At 47.1% G+C, this 21,153-nt stretch overlaps 1 protein-coding gene across 1 annotated transcript; it reads right to left on the bottom strand.

Moving 5' to 3' along the window:
- Positions 1 to 1,000: 1,000 nt before the first annotated feature.
- On the bottom strand, positions 1,001 to 16,457 carry tfeb (transcription factor EB). The gene is given in 13 exon segments (XM_029151380.3): positions 1,001 to 3,774; positions 3,908 to 4,055; positions 4,160 to 4,235; positions 4,555 to 4,611; positions 4,784 to 4,817; positions 4,819 to 4,869; positions 4,871 to 4,903; positions 7,693 to 7,785; positions 8,368 to 8,556; positions 8,666 to 8,764; positions 10,425 to 10,592; positions 10,967 to 11,071; positions 16,324 to 16,457. Coding segments are annotated over 12 exon segments (1,551 nt in total). The 5' UTR covers positions 10,997 to 11,071; positions 16,324 to 16,457; the 3' UTR covers positions 1,001 to 3,201.
- Positions 16,458 to 21,153: the final 4,696 nt, after the last annotated feature.

Here is a 21,153-nt window from a genome sequence, read left to right as displayed (position 1 = left end):
TTACTAAACCCAAGTGTCTATGTAAGTGCAAGGCAGGCACTTCTGCTGCAGTAATAGCAACGTGTGTATGTGTGTTGGAGGGGAGATGGGCGAAAAGGTGGCGATCGGACTAAGCCATAAGATCTACTCTATGCAGCTCCTACAGGGATTTATTAGACTGGGGAGTACATTAGCATCATAAAGACCCAGGAGAATGGGCCTGTGGATGAGCTGCAGACATCACCACTACACTTTAACATGCACCAGTGTGTGTGTGTGTGTGTGTGTGTGTGTGTGTGTGTGTGTGTGTGTGTGTGTGTGTGTACCAGAAATAAGATTAGCCAGATTTAACTTAAGAAAGGCTGTTAGACGGCTATGAATCATCCTGAAACAGCTCTTGACAGAAGATGATCGGAAGAGCTGCAAAGAAACGGAAAAAATGAAAAGAAGGTATGAGGAGAAATGTTGGCACCACGGAGAAAAACATTTTCCTGTAGAACTTGTGGGAATTTTCTCCAGCTTTACTGTAAATATATAAAAAAGCTTATATTTCAACAGGTCAGAAAAAAATATAAAAAAAAATCATTATTTTTTTTTCCTTTCCCAAAACAGAGGCTGTTGTGAATTATTGATTATTGGTGTATTATAGCTGTTTAGGAATAAAGAACTGCACCTACTTGGCCGCAAAAATCTCAAAAATATTTGAAGGAGACACTTGGTTTGTCTTCGTCAAGTAGAACTCTAGTTCCCCCTGGTGGACTCTTTTATAATAACATTTATCTAATTTCTACATTATGATTAAAATGTTTATCTTTTCTTTCTAACTAGGATACTTATTTTGCCTTCATACTAGTTATGATGCATGTAATGCATGCAAACATCAGCCTGAGATTTAAAGTGAGCATAGAACTGTGCCCCACTTAGCAGATTAATGTGTAAAAACCTTTCTGTCGTCACAGAGTGCACACAGAAACAGAAAGACAGAAGACATCAAGAAAAATAAAAACTAAAAGCCTGTGAGTGTATTCAACTAAAATATTTTATAGTTTCATTGAAATCACTGCCATTTTCCCTGTATCTGCTCTGGAGAGCCCCCTCTAGTGGAAGAGTAGAGGAGGCCCGAGCTTCTCTTTGGAGTGACGTCTGGCTGACAGAACAACAGTCAAACTGGGGCCGATAAGAAAAAGGCACAAATCTGGCTGACAGATAGAGACAAATGCAGAGTCAGTGATACAACGTCATGGCAACCACGGCTCCTCGGCTCAGAGTTTATGTTCTTATAGGTCTGTCATTTCCCGGTCTCCATGGAAACCAAAGTCAGGGAGGAACGAGGCATGGCGAGGCCTCCAGCCTTCATCAGTCTGACCAGAACCACAGGTAAACCTTACATTCATAAAACGAGCACTTTGAAATCAATAAATCACCTTCTTCTATGACTGGGGACAAATTTTAAAGGGCAAAACAAAAAAAGTAAAACCCAAATCATATATAAAAATGGCATTGCAAATGTACAGAATCTCTTTGTCTCTCTGAAGTCACTTGAAATCTGAAAGTCTGTAAGCGGCTTCTCATGAAACAGTGAATGCCTTTACAATTTCCCAGCAATGGCTCAGAGAAGAAAGAGTAGTTTTGGAATAAAATTGAAATAAAACTAAAACAACAAATACAAACAAAATACACGTAAATGGCTTAGTGGCATATAACATCTGAAACAAATCCTTAATTAAATCCATGTACAAAGTCTAAACAATAATATAGTATAGTTTTGCAGTGCTTTGGGAGATAAAATAAAAACAATCCATGGCAAAAGGAAACAAACACATCATTTAATCAGAATAAAATCACTATGATTTTTCTACTCTTATGTGTGCTGATCATAAGCTATTTCAAATCAAAGCCAAGGCCTTTAACTCAGGTCCATGTCTCAGGTCCTGCAGCCATCGCTGAGGCAACAGATGGCAGTGGGATAACGGTGAGCAGCAGGCCCAAGTCTCACCTCTGCGGCTGACCCATCAGGGGAGAGACTGAGGCGTGGAGACTGGTTAACATGCCGGTATGGAAACAGTCAAGGCTCACAGCACTGTGTGTGCACAGTGTGTGTGTCTGAGCACTTCAGTGCATGAGTGTAATGGGGGAGTGTGTGTATGTTTATTGAGCTGGGAGATTGTGTGTGTGTGTGTGTGTGTGTGTGTGTGTGTGTGTGTGTGTGTGTTGCTGTAACACAGTGAGAACTACTATCTACAGTACTTCTTCCTTTCTAACTGTCAAATTTTGCCATGCTGCATTTGAAGGGCAGCAACTGCAAAACTCTAAAGGCACATTGATGTAGTCTATGGCAATGATACGTTTAAGGTTCTCACTCCATTTACAATAAAACCTCCTTGTGTATTCTGATACACTACCTGAGAGTTTTTGAATTATAGCTCTGACACCTTCCAGATTCATGCTACTGGTCAACAGTGTCTTTGAATATGGACCTTGAAAGGGAGAAGAGTTAAAGGTGAAGAAACTGTGTGCGTGTGTGTGTGTGTGTGTGTGTGTGTGTGTGTGTGTGTGTGTGTGTGTGTGTGTGTGTGTGAGCAGATGGTTTAGACCAGAAAACTCTAATGAAGTATATGTAATATGTACATATGGATGTAATGCAAATGGCTTTGACGAACAATAAAAGATATCTGCTGTCGCTACAGATTAACAGGACCACCCAGCGAACGCTAGAGGCTAAAGCAAGCTGTGCAATAACAGCTTGACGAGCAGGACGCAGAATCGGCTGCATGTCCCTCATATACATTATGCATGCAGAGCCAGAAAGCTATTTCCATTTCATCGCTATCGCTGATTCAATCGGTTGTGCTTACTAAAAAAGGTTGATGTAAAGAGGAAAATAACTTGTCCTCTATCAAGTGAGACCAGGCACTCACTTGTCCTTGTATCTGATAACTTCAGTCTAATTAACTGCTGTTTTTTTGTCCCTTGTTTAATTATGACTCAGAGCCACCTTTATGGAAAACAAGGCCAAGTGTGCGATATCACTCCTGACCTGGCAGTGATTGAAGCTGCTCAGTTTATCTCACATGCACTTTGTCAGTGTGTGTGTGTGTTTGATCCATGTGTGGCGGCTGATTTATTTCTGTGTGCTGTAAATGTGCCAGTGTTTATGTACCGTCGCCTCCTTCTGTGCATGTGCGCCTTCGCCTGTGAGTGCACTCGCATGTATTCATGTGTCTAGAGTATGTCTCCATCCTCTATGCTGAAGCTGGATCTGCGGCTGGAGTCGACCGAGGCCTCAGGGGACATCGCAGAGAGCAGCGGGTCTCTGCCCATGGGGGACAAAGGCTCATCCATCATCAGGAATGCCATTTCGCTTCTCCTACCGTTGACATCCAGCCCGCCCAGGTCGCCCAGCCCTGACATGCCATCTGAGAAGCCCGGTATCCCATCGCACAAGTCCAGCGAGTGGGTAAAGTCAAAGGGCTGGGAGCTACCTACTGCTGGGAACTGGATAGGGGGTTGGTGCTGAACGTGCTGCGGGAGCGGCGGCAGCTGCCTGGGCTGAGGATGAGCCTGGGCCTGGGGGTGGACGTGGTTTTGAGGGAGGAAGTGGTGCGGCTGGGCCTGGGGCTGGGCCTGGTTCTGGGGTAGATGCTGGGGATGGAGATGGGCTTGTAACTGGGGGAGAGAAAGGTTCTCCTCTGGGCTGGTCTCTTGTTTTATGTACGCAGCCATCAGGTCTCCCGGGTTCAGGCCGGAGGGAGAGTTGCTGGGCAGGCCGTGCAGCCGCGCCTGCATCTCCAACTCCTGCAGACGGCGGGTGGAGAATCATTATCACCGGTTAAGGTGCTGGGTTCATACGTGTCAGCGTGCATGTGGGAGGGAGGGAGAGAGAGAGAGAGAGAGAGAGAGAGAGAGAGAGAGCGAGAGAGAGTTTTACCTGAATACGCAGCATCAGCTGTTTGTTGGCCATCTCCATCCGTTTGAAGTTGTTCTCGACCTCTCGGGTCCTCTGCACATCCTTCTGCATGCGCTTGATGTATTCGACAGAGGCGCGCAGTATAGTGCCTTTGTTCCAGCGCACGTCGCTAAGCGCACAGTAAAGCACACGCACAAACCCCAAACATAAGTAAACGAGCAGAGACTCATTTCAAACTCCTGTCTCCTAAACACAGCAGAGATAGTAACTCACAGATCATTGGTTTTTGGTATCATGGTGCCCAGCTCTTTGATACGATCATTGATGTTAAATCTTCGCCTCCTTTCAACTATTGAAAAGGGAAAATGGGAATGAGATAACAGAAAACGTTATAAAAGGCATTCATAAGAAAACAGATAAAAACAGAGATATGCATGTTGAAATACGCAAAGAACAGGAAAAGACACTCTGGCACAAACGCGTGCACCCGTTGCAGTCACAGACAATTACACTGAAGTGCCAGAGCAGCAGAAATGACCGGGTTAACCATCCACCCACTGGATGCACCAAGTCAGCGAAATCCACCCAGGGCTGTATAAACCTCCTCTGCCACAGACAAATGATGGCGTGATCTGCGTGGGAGCTAACACGCTGAGGGCGGGACTTACTCAGGTTGTGGTTGTCTTTCTTCTGCCGCTCCTTGGCCAGTGCTCGGGCTTCTGCGCCTTTGCAAAAACAAAAGGCGATTAACTAACGGCTGCATCGGGCATCAAGCAGAGGAGAAGGGAGGACGGACGCGCTTTACGTTCATTTAATGACACTGTAACGGTTTTATTAGTCGTAGCGGTTGGAGCAACGTCCGGCCTGTGCTACAGTCGAAACGTTGGGCTTTCACACCTGACAGCTCGCGTTTGATGGTGATGTTGGCGGGGGCAGGAGTTGCTGGTCATCGCGATGCCCGGCCCCTTCATGCCCGGACCCGTGGTACACGTCCAGGTGGCTGCTGGACAGAGGGAGCTGGACACACACACACCACACACACACACGGAGACAGTTAGAAAGATGAGATCACTGGTGCTTTTGCTAATAACACACAGAGTGGGAAAGTACAGTAAATGCACAAGCTGGCATGGATTCAGTGAAATGTTTAATGTTAAACTCCTGGTCAGATTTGTCACATCCTTATGTTTCATCCCTGACTCATTTACCACTTCTTACACCTTGGGTGAGTGTCTTTTTAAGCCAGTGTTAGTTGTTTAGTGTGCTGTAAAGTGCAGAATTAAAAAGGAGATAATGCAATAATATCACACTTGAGAGTGGCCTGCCAAACACGCAGCAATGATTAACTATCATGCTATCTGCTCTTTATGGCTTGATTCTCCCCTCTGCCTTCAGCTTCCTGAACACTTATGGTCCGGTCCCCCCAACTCTTGCACTTTAGACGTTTGTGCAACAGCTGTGACTATATATTTTTTATGGACTCCTATAAAGACATGATTTCCTTTTAATTGTATAGTTTACAGAGTGCAATTGACTTTTATGCAGTTTTAGCAACTGCGTCGTCCGGGGGCTAACGCGACGCTGCTAATGAGCCCTGGGAGATAAAGAACGGAAAGGGGGGAAAGCGCCCTTATCTGCTGGCTACTGTGTGAGCCGTGAGCTCAAACACAAACCACACACATAAATGTGCACCAACGTCTGCAGGTTGACTTCTCCAGGTAAATTAGATACAGTTTTTACCACATACTGTATCGAGACGATGTAAGTATCAAAAACTTTGTGACTCCAGGTTGATTTCTAACATTCATATTAAATCAACAGATGCACTGTGACCTCCCAGTGTCCACCAGGTCTTTGACTGGCCTCCTATCTACCTGTCACCATCCAGCTTTATAGCAGGAAGGGTGGCTCAGTGCCACCATCACTTACACGCACATCCGCATGCACTGAAAAGTGGAACCCTCAACTGTACCTGGTAGTCAGTGGCATTCCCGCTTTCACTAAACTTGGAGATTCCATGAATTCCATAGAGTTTTCCGCTTTAATCCCCACAAGGCTTAGCAGGTGAATTTGACTGACTAGACTGAAAGCTGGGAATGAAGCTGGAATTTTAGTTTTTAGAGTATATGAACATTAAAAATTATGCCGACATCACTTACATGCTCCTAACACATAACATTGTAACTTTATAATCTGTGCTTGAGTTTCTCTGCGATGATTAGTGTGTGAGTCCCCAATCACTGCAAACTTACTGATCATCCTAGGCGCTGATCAATCACATACTGTAATCTAATCCTTCAGTGTTGATGTTATACGGATGAATGAATGTACAGTGATTAAGCCAATCAACCCCTAGAGGACGTATAATCAGATAAAGCTAGGACACACACACACACCACACACAACACACACACACACACACACACACACACCACACACACACACCACACACACACACGATGCTCAACAACAACGTCAACCAACGCAATAATCTAGTGCAGTAACGCAAATGTAAAAACTTTGCACACTCGGCCGCCCCTGCTGCAGCTCTGCTTGTAATCAGGAACCCATGGTCAGGAATTAGCGCTGCCTCTGTATCCGTGCAAACTGTGCTTTAGCCCGAATGAAAGAAACGTCCTCCTACTAGAGTCAAACTCATTCAAAAGGTCTTACCAGCTGAATCTGTTCTCCTTCAATAACTTCCACAATCGCATAGGTCTTATTCATCTCCTTCATCCTCTGCTCCTGGCCTCACTGCTCTGCTGCCCAGTCTTGCCTCTCGCGACCACAGCAGCTCTCTGAAGCACTGCCGCCCTCGTCCCAGGAGAGTGACCTCGGTAGCGCCGGTCCTGCCTTTCTTCTACCCCCCTTCCCACCAAACAAGTGTGAACTTTCCCCTAACTGGACTTTCAGCCTGTTTTCCCTTTGCACAAATTGCTCTCATCCCCCTTTCCCTCCCCCCGTCCTTCTTTACCTCCCTCTCTCTCTGAACGTCTTGTAAACAAGTTGAACTCTAACTGCTGGCAGTTTAATTGTTAATTTTGAGTTTGCTCTAAGAACAAAGCTCTCTGCACATACCTCCACTAACGTGTACAGGTTGGAACTACCAAATGTTCAACAGAGATTATGGGAACAGCAGTTAGTGTTGTAGTTAATTTTACGTCTACGTCTGAATGCGATGTGTGAGTTTGTGTTTTTATTTAAATTTAAGTGTGGCTAAAGACATTTATGAGCAATTAAATATTTAGGTCTCGAGTTTTGAGTTTGGTTGAGTCAGGTCAGGCTTTTCCTTCTGTCTCTAATAAGAACAATTGATAAATACATGTGGATGGGGACACAAACAGTGAGAAATGCAGGAAAAATGTTTGTGAGAACTAATCAAAACCCCAAAGTCTGATTAGTGATGACTCAGCATATCCAGCTCTTAGATTCATTCAGCTCAGACTGAGCTCTAAAGTGGATCAGGGTTTCAGAGAAGCACTGATGCAGCTATTATAAGATGGGGGCAGTTCAAATGTTGTATATTAAAAGGTTATGTAATAAAGTTGTATGATAAATACTTACATATAAAATGTATTGAGGCTTATTAGCAATTTCTTCCAATAACTCAATAATTAAACCAAATAACTATATTTAATACAAGCTTTTAACTTATATTTTGTAAAGATTTTTCCAAATTACATTTGTTTGCAAAGAAGCTAATGAGAAACGGTAAAGATGAGCCAGAAGCAAAGTACATGTGTTATATAAAGGACAATAAAACCACCTCACTGGTGCATTGACTCCTCTGTTTTGGCTCAACTTACTGTGTTTGGCATCTGGACGGCGGGGTCAATGTATGTCTGAATATCATCGTAGTTGGACTGCATGTCGATGATGTCGTCGATGACATCATCCATCTGATAAATAAGGAAAATAGAGTTACGTGGGCGATTATGAAACAATAATTTGAAGACGGTGGCTGCTCTTTTTCTACTGTATTGTTCAGATGATTCCATATGAAAACACTGTCACTGCTTATGCAACCACTGCATCCCCTTATTCTGGTGCCATATGCAGTAAGTGTGTAGGCGAATACTGGCAGCAGGTGCAAGGATTCAAGGCACACGATGACTAGGCCACGAAGGCTAATGAGTAAAACTATTTTCTCTGAGATGCAGAAAAGAGAGGGGTCAGGCGCTGGAAGAGAGGAGATGGTCAAAGTCTGCCAGGTTCCCTTGTTAAGCTGTAATTACTGTTGCTAGGTCATAATGGAGCATTTAAACTCCAATGATAGCGAGTGTCAGTTATGGCCAGTTATTCAAACCACTCATCTACTTTACACAGCTACTGTACACACAAAACATTAACGCATGATATATTATCACCTGAGGGCTGAACTCAATCCTCAGAATTTCATACGCATTTGAATTTTAGGAACATGTGTCATAGTGAAATGTGCTTTATAAAGTGAATGTCCAGGAGAAGTGAGGGGTCTCTACCTCCTTTTCGTGGCTGGAGCCAATGTTGAGCATGGCCATGGGGCTGTTGGGGGCACTGTTTCCAGACATGAGCTGCTCTGTGCGCATGTGGGGCGAGTGGAGGGGCTGGGGGGCAGGAGCTGAGCCCCCCGTGGGTCCCAGGTTTGGGGGCAGAGAGGGTGGAACCACTCCCACTACTGCGTGAACAGTCTGCGGAGAGAGAGAGAGAGCGAGCTCGGGTGATTACTGTGTTAATGAATTACACGATGCACCACAGTATTACGTGGGCATAAACTGTACGACAGGTGTAGACAGGTACCTGTTTGGTGGCATACGTGGTGGACAAGTATTCTTTCACCTGCTGCCTCCGAGACTGGCGGATGTGGTAGTCTGTAGGATTCTCGAGGTGGGTCTGTACCTGTAGCAAGGATGGAGTTCAGTTATTAAAAATTCAGTTATTAACTTTACAAACTGATCAAACTCAGATGCTCCCAAACTGATCAACAGCATCGGAACAGGGGCTGGTAGCAAACCTGGTTTACTGACACTATTACTAGGACTTTAATGAAACCTATTCAGAAGACGTTTGATTTTAAAGTTAGACATCCTCGTTGCATGGATCTAAAATTAGATTTAATATATAATGCCAGGTTACAGATTCACAAGCTTTAACCTGATGGGGGGCAGCTCTAATTTGAAAGCCACAAAGCATGTGATTATGATAAATGATACCAACATATAGAATTATATATGTGCAGCCTGAGGTTGACCTTACTCCAAAAGAATATTTGGAAAATACTACCTTAAACATTTTACCCACAACTTTCATCCCTTTCAACACCATGTGATTGGTTCCCATCCATATTACAACTGAAACTGTTTCTTAAACCCTCCGTGTGTTTTTAAAGATTATTAGTGCAGCATGATTTAACAGTGGCATTTAAATACATAACACTCGGAGCACTGGGTCCGTGCTTAAGAAGTCACAGTAGCCTTAAGTCGGTAGTAAAGCCTCAAAGAGTAAAGCTCAGCTAAATCCGCTGGTCTAATGTTCTGGCCGGTTTCCCTCACTTCAAAGAGGGAATGTCAATTGAGAGTGAGACGACTACCTAGTACTAAAAAAGTAGCCAATTGTTTTATAATACACAGAATAAGACAGATTACGTCAGGCAGAAATGCCCATAAATCAATAAATACTTGTTCTACATATGTCATGAGGCAGAAAAAGGCCTTTTTCCAGCTCTGTCAGCACATAGGGTCCAAAGAAGCACAGCAGCGAGGGTTAGGACAGGCTCAGTGGGCCCGGTGAGCAGCCCGCCTTATCTACGGCATGAAAGGGCGCTGACAACTCCAGGAGATTTCAAAAACACCATTCCACACAGAGTAAACCGTCAATACAGCAAGTTAGCAGTGTATGCGCACTGTGGAGAGCTACGGCGTAAAGCTACACACGCAGGAACGTAATGGAGCGTTGCACAAAGCCAGACTCGCAGAAGATAAAGACACACACAAACACGTCTTTTGAATCAGGCAAAGAAAAACTATGAAAAACAGGTTTATCTGTCAGTGTTTGATTCAGACTCTTCAGAATCTACTTCACTTCTGTCTGTTCTATGACAAAACATGTCAATCCTGCCTTATCTGCTCTTATTCTCTCTCTACCTACGCGCTTGCTGCATTTTTCTCCCTCTGTCTTTTTAAAATCTGATCACAGTGTGAGGGGGCGTGATGAGCAGTCTAGTGTGTGCTGCACCGTCCTGTCCCGTCCCCAAAGTAACATGAGTGGATTCACACACGTTAGCTGTCACTCGTTTACGTTGCATTATAGTCTGGTAGAGTGTGGAGAAAATGGGGAAGAGTTCTGTCAAAACATTTCTGCTTTCAGCTTCTCACAGTAAAACCATTTCATTCCATTCTGTTTTCACTCGATATCTTGACGTCTTTGAACACATCACCCCGACTCTGACAAACTGCGATGGACGCTGAGATTTTATAGGCGAATTGAGCAACTGATTAGATAGGAGGTGAACAGCAGGGATCAAGCGACAATGAATAGCTGGTGCTGTGGCCCCACTGACCTTAAGGACCTCCACGGGGACCTGCATGCTTTGGTAATGCTGTGGAGTGCTGATGGCTGGAGTGGGTGCAGGTGGCCCGGCCATGCGCTGCTGCATGTACTGCAGGGCCGCGTTCTGCTGCTGCTGCCGCTCGCGCTGCTCCTCCTGCTGCAGCTGGTCTCGCATCAGCTGGGGGAACACGCATGCACGCACGGATCACAGGAATGCTCATTAAAACATTCTGACCTACACGCTGACTTTGAAGGCCGACAGGGCTCTTTGCTTTTCTCTGCCCTGTGCTTTTTTAGATGGCGATGCAAAGAGCTGACAAAGTGTTAGCGGAGAACAACTGGTCACTCTATTAAATGACACTATAAGAGAAGTATGTGCAGTACACACATACTACATATATGAAAAGGGCATATAGCATATACTTCACACCGACCAGAATATCTTGCTCTGCAGTATCCACTCAACAACAGCAGTACAAACAGACCGTAATGATGATGATGATGATGATGATGATGATGGTGGTGGTGCAGTAGTGTGTGCCTGTGCCGTACCTGCATACGCAGCCCGATGCGTGAGGCCATGGCTGGGGGGCGAGGGGGCAGGGGAGGGCGAGCCGACGTCAGTGTAGCGCAGTCCAGCCCGAGAGAATGAGGAAGCTGTGAAGATCGAGAGAAGGGGTCAAGGAGAGGAATTACCCTGGAAACATCTGAGCTAAACGTTCTCTGTTTCTGCAGAAATACTGGGTCAGTGCAAGCCTGTCCGCCCCGGGTGCGTCAGTGTCAAGAAGAGACAACAGAAGAGATGGGACGATGGGCTTTTTCACAAACTGTGTACCGAGCTGCGAATTTGAGCTTCGGCGCTCTTTTGAGTCCAATTGCGTGTCCCAGCATTGGCATTATTTAGCGGTTCTTGTTTGCGGATCTCCCTCTACTATATCAAGATAATTATGACAGTTTCAGACGATCACAAGTTTGATCAAATATTCTCATTACCGACTATTTTAAGGTACCAGTCAAAGTGATAACGCACCCTAACTGGACTTAAGGTCACCAATTATTCATTCAGAGTCGAGGTAAAACAAATGATCAAATTCAATACGTCGCAGCTCCTGACAGTTGCCCTAAACAGACAGGGACGGATTTTTACTTCACTAGTGCCAGACTATAGCAGGTCAACTTTAAGAAGCACAACAGACAAAAGATCCTTTAGTCAGGTGTCAGGAAGAGAATTACATTATAAATGGGTTGCAAACATATGAAAACTAGGGTCTGTGTGAATATAATCCAGCTTCCATGTGACAGTTAAAGAGTCTCTGTCTGTGACTTTAAATAATTCACATCTTGCAGAAAACATCTGGCTGTTCACAAACACACAGGACTCGTCTGGGAAAGCACAAAACTCAGTTCCACTGCAGATGAAATAAATGTTAAAAAGTTCAGTTCTATTAATTTATCCAGCAACGTATGGGCTGACAAACATCCTCCATAATAATTCATTTGTCCAGATGTGGCTCCTGCAAAGCGAGACCAATTCCGGAGAAGGCTTTTTGTAATGGAGAGGTCATGTGGGAGTCATGTGGTCTTGTTGTTCTCTGGCGATCATGTGAGCAGAAAGACCAGGGGGAACACCCATAACCCCCTTGCAATCTCCTCCTATTTATTTACATGTAGACGCTCAGTGGGGACTCCCAGGCTGACAGTTCCCCTTCTGCAATGACTTTGTTATTCTCCTCATGACTAAGCTTGTCTGGACTCAACTGTGCGATTGGGAACCTAATCTCCGTTCCAGCGCGTTTGATGCGTTGCGGCGGAAAAACGGTGGCGTGGGACATCAATCAGCCTGCGACTGTGTTGTGTCTGCCATCGGAGCCACTGTCTGTACATGGTCATAAAGTCATAAAGAGAGAAAGACACAGAGGAAGACGGCGACGCGGAGAAAAGCTCATTGTGCGTGAGGTACAATAAGAAGGGCAGCTCCTATTGAGGAGGACTGAAGCCGCCTGTTGTCCGAAGTGTACATTTCAGCGCCCGAGGGGGCACACACTGCCAGCTTTGTGCCCATCAGGCTGCTCGCATGAAAAACACACACCCGTGCAGAGGCACTGAAACGCACACACTCCGACACCAACACGAGCCGCAACGTGGACACAGAACAGTTCAATGCGCGTTGCACATCTGTAAACTGAAAGATTTACTGGACAGAAATAAAAAACTGAAGTGAAGAAGTGAAGTAATCACATTGTTTGTAGTCAAATCGAGTGTAGTAACTGTCGGAGGAAGATCTGCCCACTGTCGTAGTGGCAACCACCTCTGTCGAGGTGCTTAATACTCACGTAGACACGCAAAACGGTCTGTGCACACACACACACACGCGCTGACACACGCACACACACAGAGCTTCTTCAACGGTGGAATGTTGCACGGTGTATTTTTAGAGCCTGACAAGTGGAGCGATAACATCTCCCAACTCAATCGGCAAGGTAGGAATGTCGGCCGGAGAAGGACGCGGGTCCGGTGCTTCCACAGTCAGAGAGAGACCTGCAGGCTGCGCAGAGTACAAACTGATGAAAGGGGAGGGGGGGAATGTGCTCCTCTCTGTCACTAAAAGGTGGCATTGCTGAGGTGAAATACAGAATTCAGGCTGAAGACAGTGAGGTTGCATCACTAACAAACACTAAACATATGGCGCTGGCTCTTAATTTCCACCTTATGACAGCTGCAAAGTGAAACTAAAGCTAGTGAATGGGAACACAGTGTTACATAACCCGCACCTCTGACGCAGCTACTGTATGATACATAGCATGAGCCATATGTGCTGCAACCCATGGCGACCCCATAATGTGGTGACACACAGCTACCGGGCAGCGTGATCTGGCTGCTGGAACCTCCCCGTTGCCTGGCGCGCCGGGGCCGTGACGCAGCGGCAGCACAGAGCGGCCACTGTGCCCGCGACGCCGTGACGTCACAGCTCCTCCGCTTCAATCAATGACAGCCAGTGGGACGGCGCAGAGCGGAGGAAGCCGGGGGTCACGGGTCAGCTCTGGACCGAGCCGCCGATTAGTCACAAGCGCACACACACGCGCACGCGCGAGCCAAGCAAGTGCACACAGCGCACACTGTGAAGTACAGGAAAGACTGCGATGACAGCTTTACAGTAGTGTCCTCCTATAAATAGAGCAACGCGTTCACACTCACACACGCAACACACTTGCACTCATACACGCAACACACTTGCACTCATACACGCAACACACACACACAATGTGTAGAGCGTGTATTTTTGGGAGTGACTTTGCAAAACCAAGTAAGGCCGGCGATAAATGTGAGTGTAAACACTGTGCATGTGCTCGTGTGTGTGAACGCAGCACCGCAGCAAGACGCCGCTGAATCCTCGGACCCGGCCAGGCATCAGATAGCACATGTCTTAATACCAATACGTGTCGGATACGCCTCATACACACACTTTCACAGACACATGCGCACTCACAAATACACACCCTCTCCATATTAAGCTCTCCGTCTGCCGGCTCTGACGACTAAAATAACCCCCCTGCTCTCTGTTCTCCTTTTCAGGAACACGCTGTTCCCCTGAACCACGGTGTGTGTTTGTTTTGTTTATGTGCATGCGTGCGTGCGTGTGTATCTGGATGCATCTGTGCGTGCGCGTGTGTCGAGGGAGGGGGGGGTAGCGAGAAGGGACCGTGGTGTGTATCACTGCTCCATAGTGTCTGATGGAGCATGTAAGCAGACCTACACATGAATATTCTTAACCCGCCGTCAACACACGCGCGCACACGCGCACACGCACACACACACACCCCGGTGGGATTATGTGACAGGATGGGCATGGAAAGTATGGGATCCTTGTCCCTTGGACACACAAACAGCTGTATGTGGTGGGGACAGGACACAGTGAACTCGCCCGGCGCTGGCAGCTGTAAGTCACAACGTGGTTCTGTTGGGTCCAACGGCTGCTTCAGATGCTTCGCCTCGCGTCTGTACCGAGTCCAATTAGAGCACACGGGGGGGGGGGCACAGATGTACCTGAGGTTGCTCATTATACCCTGCTTCTCAATGAGCACAGCTTCATCACACACGTAAGAGAGTGGACTTCCACAACACACACACACACACACACACACACACACACCACAACACACACACACACACCCACACACACACACACACACACACACACACACACAACACCACACACACACACACACACACACACACACACACACACACAGAAGTGCATGCACCATTACCTGTTCAAGAGGAAAAAGAGTCGACAAAGAGGAATGCACTTCTCCTGTTCACTACATGTGTGGATGCTGGAGGACATCGGCCTGTGCAGAGGGTTCAAGAGGCGGCGGGGGACGAGTCAAAGCGGAGGAGGCGTCACACAACAACGCACACACGGAAACCGAGGAGCAGGGTGACGAGATGCCGCGGTCAACATGGCGGCGCGCTGCGCGTGGAGAAGCGAGAGAGGAGGCGGTGGAGTGATGAGGAGGGCGAAGCAGCAGATGTTCAGCGAACACCAACAGTAAGAATTTCCACTGCGGAAGCAAAGGAGGCAGCGGAGCGTGAACGGACCCCAGCATAAACACGCAACGAGGGCGACCTGAGGCCTCGATGCAGGGCACGACTGTGATGGAGATTGAGGCTCATTGTCAAGAGATTCTGACACTGTCTAGATTGTGCTACACTCTTCATTACCAGTAAATCCTTCAAGAAGAGCTGTGGAGCTCAGGGGCCGTCTCTTCCTTTGTTGATTCTCTTTGCTGTAGTTTGGGTTTGAGAGTCAGGTGCTCCGCGGTCAGCGTCCTTGGGTTTTAGAGAAACTTCACGTTGGAAAAAAAATTTGCTGTCGACGAGCTTTTCTCCTCAATCACCAAGATTCTGAGTCAGTGAATCACCAAACCTCAACAGCTCACTCAGTGCCTGACATCTTCCAAACACTCTATACATAGCTCACTGTGAAGGACCTCTGAGCTGAGAGAAGATTCTAACTGGTCCCTAGATTCCTCAGGTTCCGCTGTTTCCTAGGAAGAAAAACTGTGTGAAACTGGTGAGAAAAACACCAACATGGAGGTGGCCTCAGGGCAACGTTTGTGCAACTTCTAATCACAACACAACATGGCGAGATACAGGAAAGACGAGAGGCCAGCATCATCAATAAAAACCACAACCAGCCTCACTTCCCCTTTCCTTCCATAGGTTTTCACAACTCCTAGTTTTGTCAGCGGTGAAGCAACTTCCTCTGCAGGCAGCTCATGGAAAGAAGGCAAGCTGCTCGTCGTGCCACCAGTTCCGAGACGACTCAAAACGGTTTCATTTGTCTCATCCAAGGCCTCGGACCCGAGCGCACAGGTCAACGAGGCACCACGCGCTGCACTACGTTACAAACACGCACGCACGCATAATTCACATCTAGTCAACGTCCTGATGGAGCAAATAATAAGCGAAACCCTGCAAACGCTGCAAAGAGGAGTCCGTTTCCACTTATTGTTGCTTGGACCAGTGCCTTTTGTCTCACACATGAGCCGCTATGTTCTCTGATATAATGTGCTCGTATTGTCTCTGCAGCAGCGTGACACACACAATCAGTACCAGCTCCCGTCCGTCATTCAGCCTCCTGCTGGACGCACGGCGCCGATGCAGCGCGCCCCGCTGCTTTCCCGAAGAGGTCAAACTGTAATACGAACAGCAAAAGGAACCACTTCGTTGTTGACACCAATAGAAGCACCGCCTGTCCTCCTGTTGCTACTGCACACAGCCGCGGCGTGACCGAAAACACGCCCGGCCCGGCCCGGCCCGGCCCGGCCCGGCCCGGCCCGGCCCGCTTCGGCGTCAGCAGCGTGGACGGAGCTCGGACGGAGCGGGACAAAGCCGTGGGTTCTTACCCGCGAGCCTGCAGCTATCCCAGGGGCCGCATCGCCTGTCCACCAGAGGCTGGCTCCTGCACGTGGCACCGCACACGCTCCCCGACGGCGACAGACGGACGGACGGTCGTGTGCTGCTCGGTCCGGACCGGCGTGTGTTCATATGTCGCCCCAGCGCCTGTGACGCCACTCCTCCCGAGTTACAGTACGCCGACAGTCACCGTTAGTCACCTCCCTCCCTCCCTCCCACCAGCAGCACAGCTTCCTATTACTCCTCCTCCCACTCTCCTCTTCCCCTAAATTAGCCTGTATGCCGTAGTCGGGGGCAACAACAAGGAGAGCCCTGTGTCCAGGAAAACTCATCCCCTTCTTTCTCCCGCTTGTGCTCCAACTCCAACTTTGAGCCCAGGCTCCTTCTTCAAGGTTCTGCAAATACTTTGCGCACAAGAAGACCGACAACTATGCGTGCAAGAAGACACATGAATCCCAAAAGCCGTTTCCTATTTTGCCTGTTGGTTCATTGGGTTTGCATTATTCTGGACCATAAGCGGCGGTGAATCAGCATGTTTACTTCTTCAAATGTAACCTCACACTCTGCAACCAATCACGAAGACGTCACAATCACAGTTATATATAATGTGTGTGTACAGTGTTAGTTATAAGCTGCTTTTCCACCATCTATAATAGATTTACAGTATATTCCAGCCCTGTGTTGTTTTATATTATTTCTTGAAAGCCCCGATCACTGCATTGTTTTAAGATGAACTGCCTAAGAATTACACACAGCAAACACTGGTGGACAAACTACAGGACTGAGTGCCAACAAAGTGATGCGTGTAGCCACAAATGGAGCCAAAATGGCGTGATGTGTTCAAATTCTCCCCTCCTCAACCATTGCTATGCTGCGACTCCAGCACTCTCGCCGCACACCAGCGAGCACGGCCGCAGGCTTTTTATATACTTGCCCTATGACAGACTGGTGACTTCACATCAAAATGTGGTATTCTTCTAATAAAACGCCAAAACATTGGTTTACGAGAAACACCAGTCACACTGAGTCACTTCCCCCATGTTCGCCATCAAGACGATACGGTCACTCAGACAAGCACGTGAAGCAGCAGCAGAAGGCCCAGCAGCGTCGCGGCCACTATCAGGATCGTTATCAAGATTCTATCAGCAGCTTCTCCTCCTTTTAAAGTTCCACTCATTGACGCGGAATAAAGAAAAGTCTGCCATGGCCTGAGGTTGTCACACACACACACACACTGTGTCCATACAAACAGTCGGAGTAACCGAGTGTAAAGGCCACATGAAGAATGCGCATCATGTGCTGCAGTGTTTAATATACACTGCATTCCCGCGCATCCATCCGCTCCCACGCGGGGCCCCCATCGCGTATCCGTGAACGCAGGAACACAGGCACTGGTATCAAAGTGCCACTCCAGCTTGTTGTGCCTATCGCAGCAGGGGAGAACACTGGCCGGCATGGTTCAGCAGTACGCGGCTGACAAGCGGCCCTTGTTTGTACACAAAGCACTCACCAGCGGGCCAGCTCCACTTCTCATAGTGCCTGCAATGTATTTACTGGGTTATTTTGGTGCAGGGGCCGGACCCCTCGGGGCCCTCAGCTTATTGGCTCAGGAAGCTGCGCTCCTGCCGTGTCAGGCCAATCACCAGGCGTACGCGTAGGCGAGGAAACCACTGACCAATGCGGCCTTGTGCTCCTGACAATGGCCTGCGCAGGAGGCCGCGATTGACCACGCGTGCACATCCACACTCACACACAAGGACTCCACCCGGGACCCCGCACCTCTCCGACAGGAACATCCTTTAGTCCACACGTCGCCATGGCTGCAAAGAGGCTGCCAACAAATTCTACATATCTAAACTATCGCCGCAGCTCTGCTGAAAGCGTTGAACACTGGCGTCGATGTGTCGAGGAGGAACTTGAATGCACGGTTTCTAACACATGCTGTACAATATGCATATTCATGTATGCATCACATCTTTTGTCGTCGTATGATAACATCACCTGTTACTGCGTGTGCGGCTGCCAATGGAATATGGTGTATTGGTATATTGTTGTGCTATTGTTGTAAACTCGTAGGAGAGTAGGGAAACAACCAGACAACTAGTTGCACAGCATTTCTCTCAGCCCGAGCGAGAGTCACCGTGTACCATGGGACGGAATGGAAGGCATTTGGGAGATGAGTTGAGAGATAATGCACACGCGCAATTTGATTAAGGTTGTTCACATACCAAAAACTTGACCTTTACAAAAATGTTCAACTCTCTTTTTCAAATACTCATACTTTGTACTACTCGCATTATCAAAGCAATTACCGTGAAGTATAAAGAATGCCGCGGCCCGTCTGACCCCGTCTGACCTCAGAGGTGAAAAAAAGAGACAAGGAGTACAAAGAGAGGGAGCAGAGAAGAGGTAGAACGAGGAGGACAGGAATAACTGAAACAAGGGGAGAGCTCAGAGACAATGAGAGTTCACTGTGGGGTCACGAGGTGATAATCAATTTGATACGTTTGCAACTTCCTGCACATCTGTTACTCGTCTCCAAGTCTGACCTCTGGCTAAATATGAGGAGAATTTTCATTAACCAGTGAAGAAAAGCAATGACACAGACATAACCTTATACACTACATTAATTTTTGTGTTTACATAAACAATGAACATTTGTCTACCAACACAGGGAAGCAGCATGATGTCTTTTTGGACTTGGACTTGGTGCAGATTCCATGTTTAGCTTCGGCCTTTGCTACACGTGAGGACCCGTGATTTCTCGAAACTAAGAAATCAGGTTTTACAGTATATTGTGAAACTTTAGGCACGCTGACGTATTGCTTTTTTTACAATATTTTAAACCAAAAAAAAAGAATTTCTATAAAAAACTATATCTACACAGCATCTCAGCACATCAACCCAAGTGGATTGATATTTTCTCACACCTCTGGTCAAGTAGCAGGATTTGAATTACTGTTGCTGATTCACATTAACAGTGTTAATACACAAAACGGTGGGGGAGAGTGGAAGTGAAACATTATGATGGATTTGCAACTCAAAACCAAAGTATTGGTATGATTAATGATGATTATTATGATTATTTGGAAAGAAATATTAGAGTCAAAAATAAAAAAAAATAAAAACAATGGGACCCAAGATCAAGATTAAAAAAAACTTACCGACTAAAAGAGACTAGAATTTAAAAACCATTCGACCAATAACTCCACACAGCCACAACATTAACGCACCTGGTGGTGTTAATGTTAAAGCACAGGAGTCAGACAGAAAGGTACCGTTGGTTGTGACTGATCGGTGTCAGACACAGGGAGCGCTGCAGCCTCTGCTGCACAATGGCCTTGAAATCAGACTCAAAGGGTTTGTTGGGAACAACAGCCTGTTCTTAATCAACCATCAAGTACTGGTGTGAACAGTACCAGGAATTATGCAGAGCAAAACCTGTTTGAGGAGCCCAGGGGGCATAATATTAATGGGCGCCAACTGCAAGGTTCTTCAAAAAGTTTCCATTGACAAAGAAAGAATGTTAAGTTGCGACAGACGAGACTGGTGACAGCAACATAATCCATTACATATAAACAGCCAGGACATTGGACTGAAATGAGCTAAAATCAGGGTGTAAACTGGGATTTAGAAACTTGTTAAGTCCATTTTTCCCCCAACAACCTTCACACGCAGCTTGGAGTTCGACTGATCAGCAACCTAACAACACGCGAGGGTCCCTCAGAGAAGCAAAGCTGCAGAGTCACCGCTGCAAGCTACCGAGGAGCCCCGCGGTTCACACTAACAAGCAAACCGTGCAAACACTTTGCACGGCGGCGCAGCTGCGGCGCCGGCTTTGCCGATGCAACCGGGCGCCGTTCCTCCGGAGAGAAAGAGGCTGCGCTCGACCGCCGCGGTTGCCTGCGTGCCTGTCAAAAGAGGATATGAAAACAGTGGAATAGAGATTAGATGAGGAAGTGGAGTCACACATTCAGCACATGCCCTGAAACGTCCCACCCACACTCACCTCCAATGCATCATGGGGTCGTGTTGTCATGCAGCACATGCTGAGCTGTCATTTGGTGGAGTTTTAGAAAACCCCAAACTTTGGTGATAAACTTACATTGCACATTATTTGGTATTTTTGGTTATTATTTTTATTTTAGGGGAAGTCTTATCTACCACACATACAGGTCCTCATCTCTATTTTCCTGGTCACGTCACAACCAAAGAAGCCTACAGAGGTCATGGGAATCTGTCCTCATGCCTGATAAAGAGTCTATACACACACACACCTGAGGTTCTTCATTAGGCTCGAGTCTGTATGCCTGCTTCTGTTTACCATCAAGGAAATGAAGCCCATGCCCAACGCCTACAAGTGAGTCCAATGAGCCTGAAAATACGACCCCCTCCCCTCCCATGCACACCTTTCTATATACATAGCACACATTATGCAACGCTTGTGCTACATCAGTGGCACAGATCGGGTTGCACATTCAGACGCTTCTAAACACAACCCCAGTCGTTTGGCGACGAGGAACCTATTCAGAACCTGTCGTTGGGTTTCAGAGCCGGACGCCGAACTTTGTTTTCCTTTTTCTGGCCATCTGAGCGTTTTGCAGCTGTGCTATTGGAGAGAGCGAGCGTAGTCAGTCGGTGCCGGTGACCTCTGACCTTGCATACAATGACCTCACAGCTCAGTGTCTACACCGGCCCTGGACTCATCACACTGTGTGCACTCTGTAACCCCCCCACCGACTCATCTTTGTCCAGTCTCACTTGTTTCCTGCACTGTTGTGGCAATGAAAGAGCCAAACAGTTGGGTTCAGGTAAAGGTC

The sequence above is a fragment of the Betta splendens genome, chromosome 5, assembly GCF_900634795.4.
Source record: "Betta splendens chromosome 5, fBetSpl5.4, whole genome shotgun sequence".
In the NCBI taxonomy this organism is placed as follows: Eukaryota; Metazoa; Chordata; class Actinopteri; order Anabantiformes; family Osphronemidae; genus Betta; species Betta splendens.
Note: the sequence above shows the minus strand (reverse complement) of the source record. Positions and strands in the feature narration are given on the sequence as shown.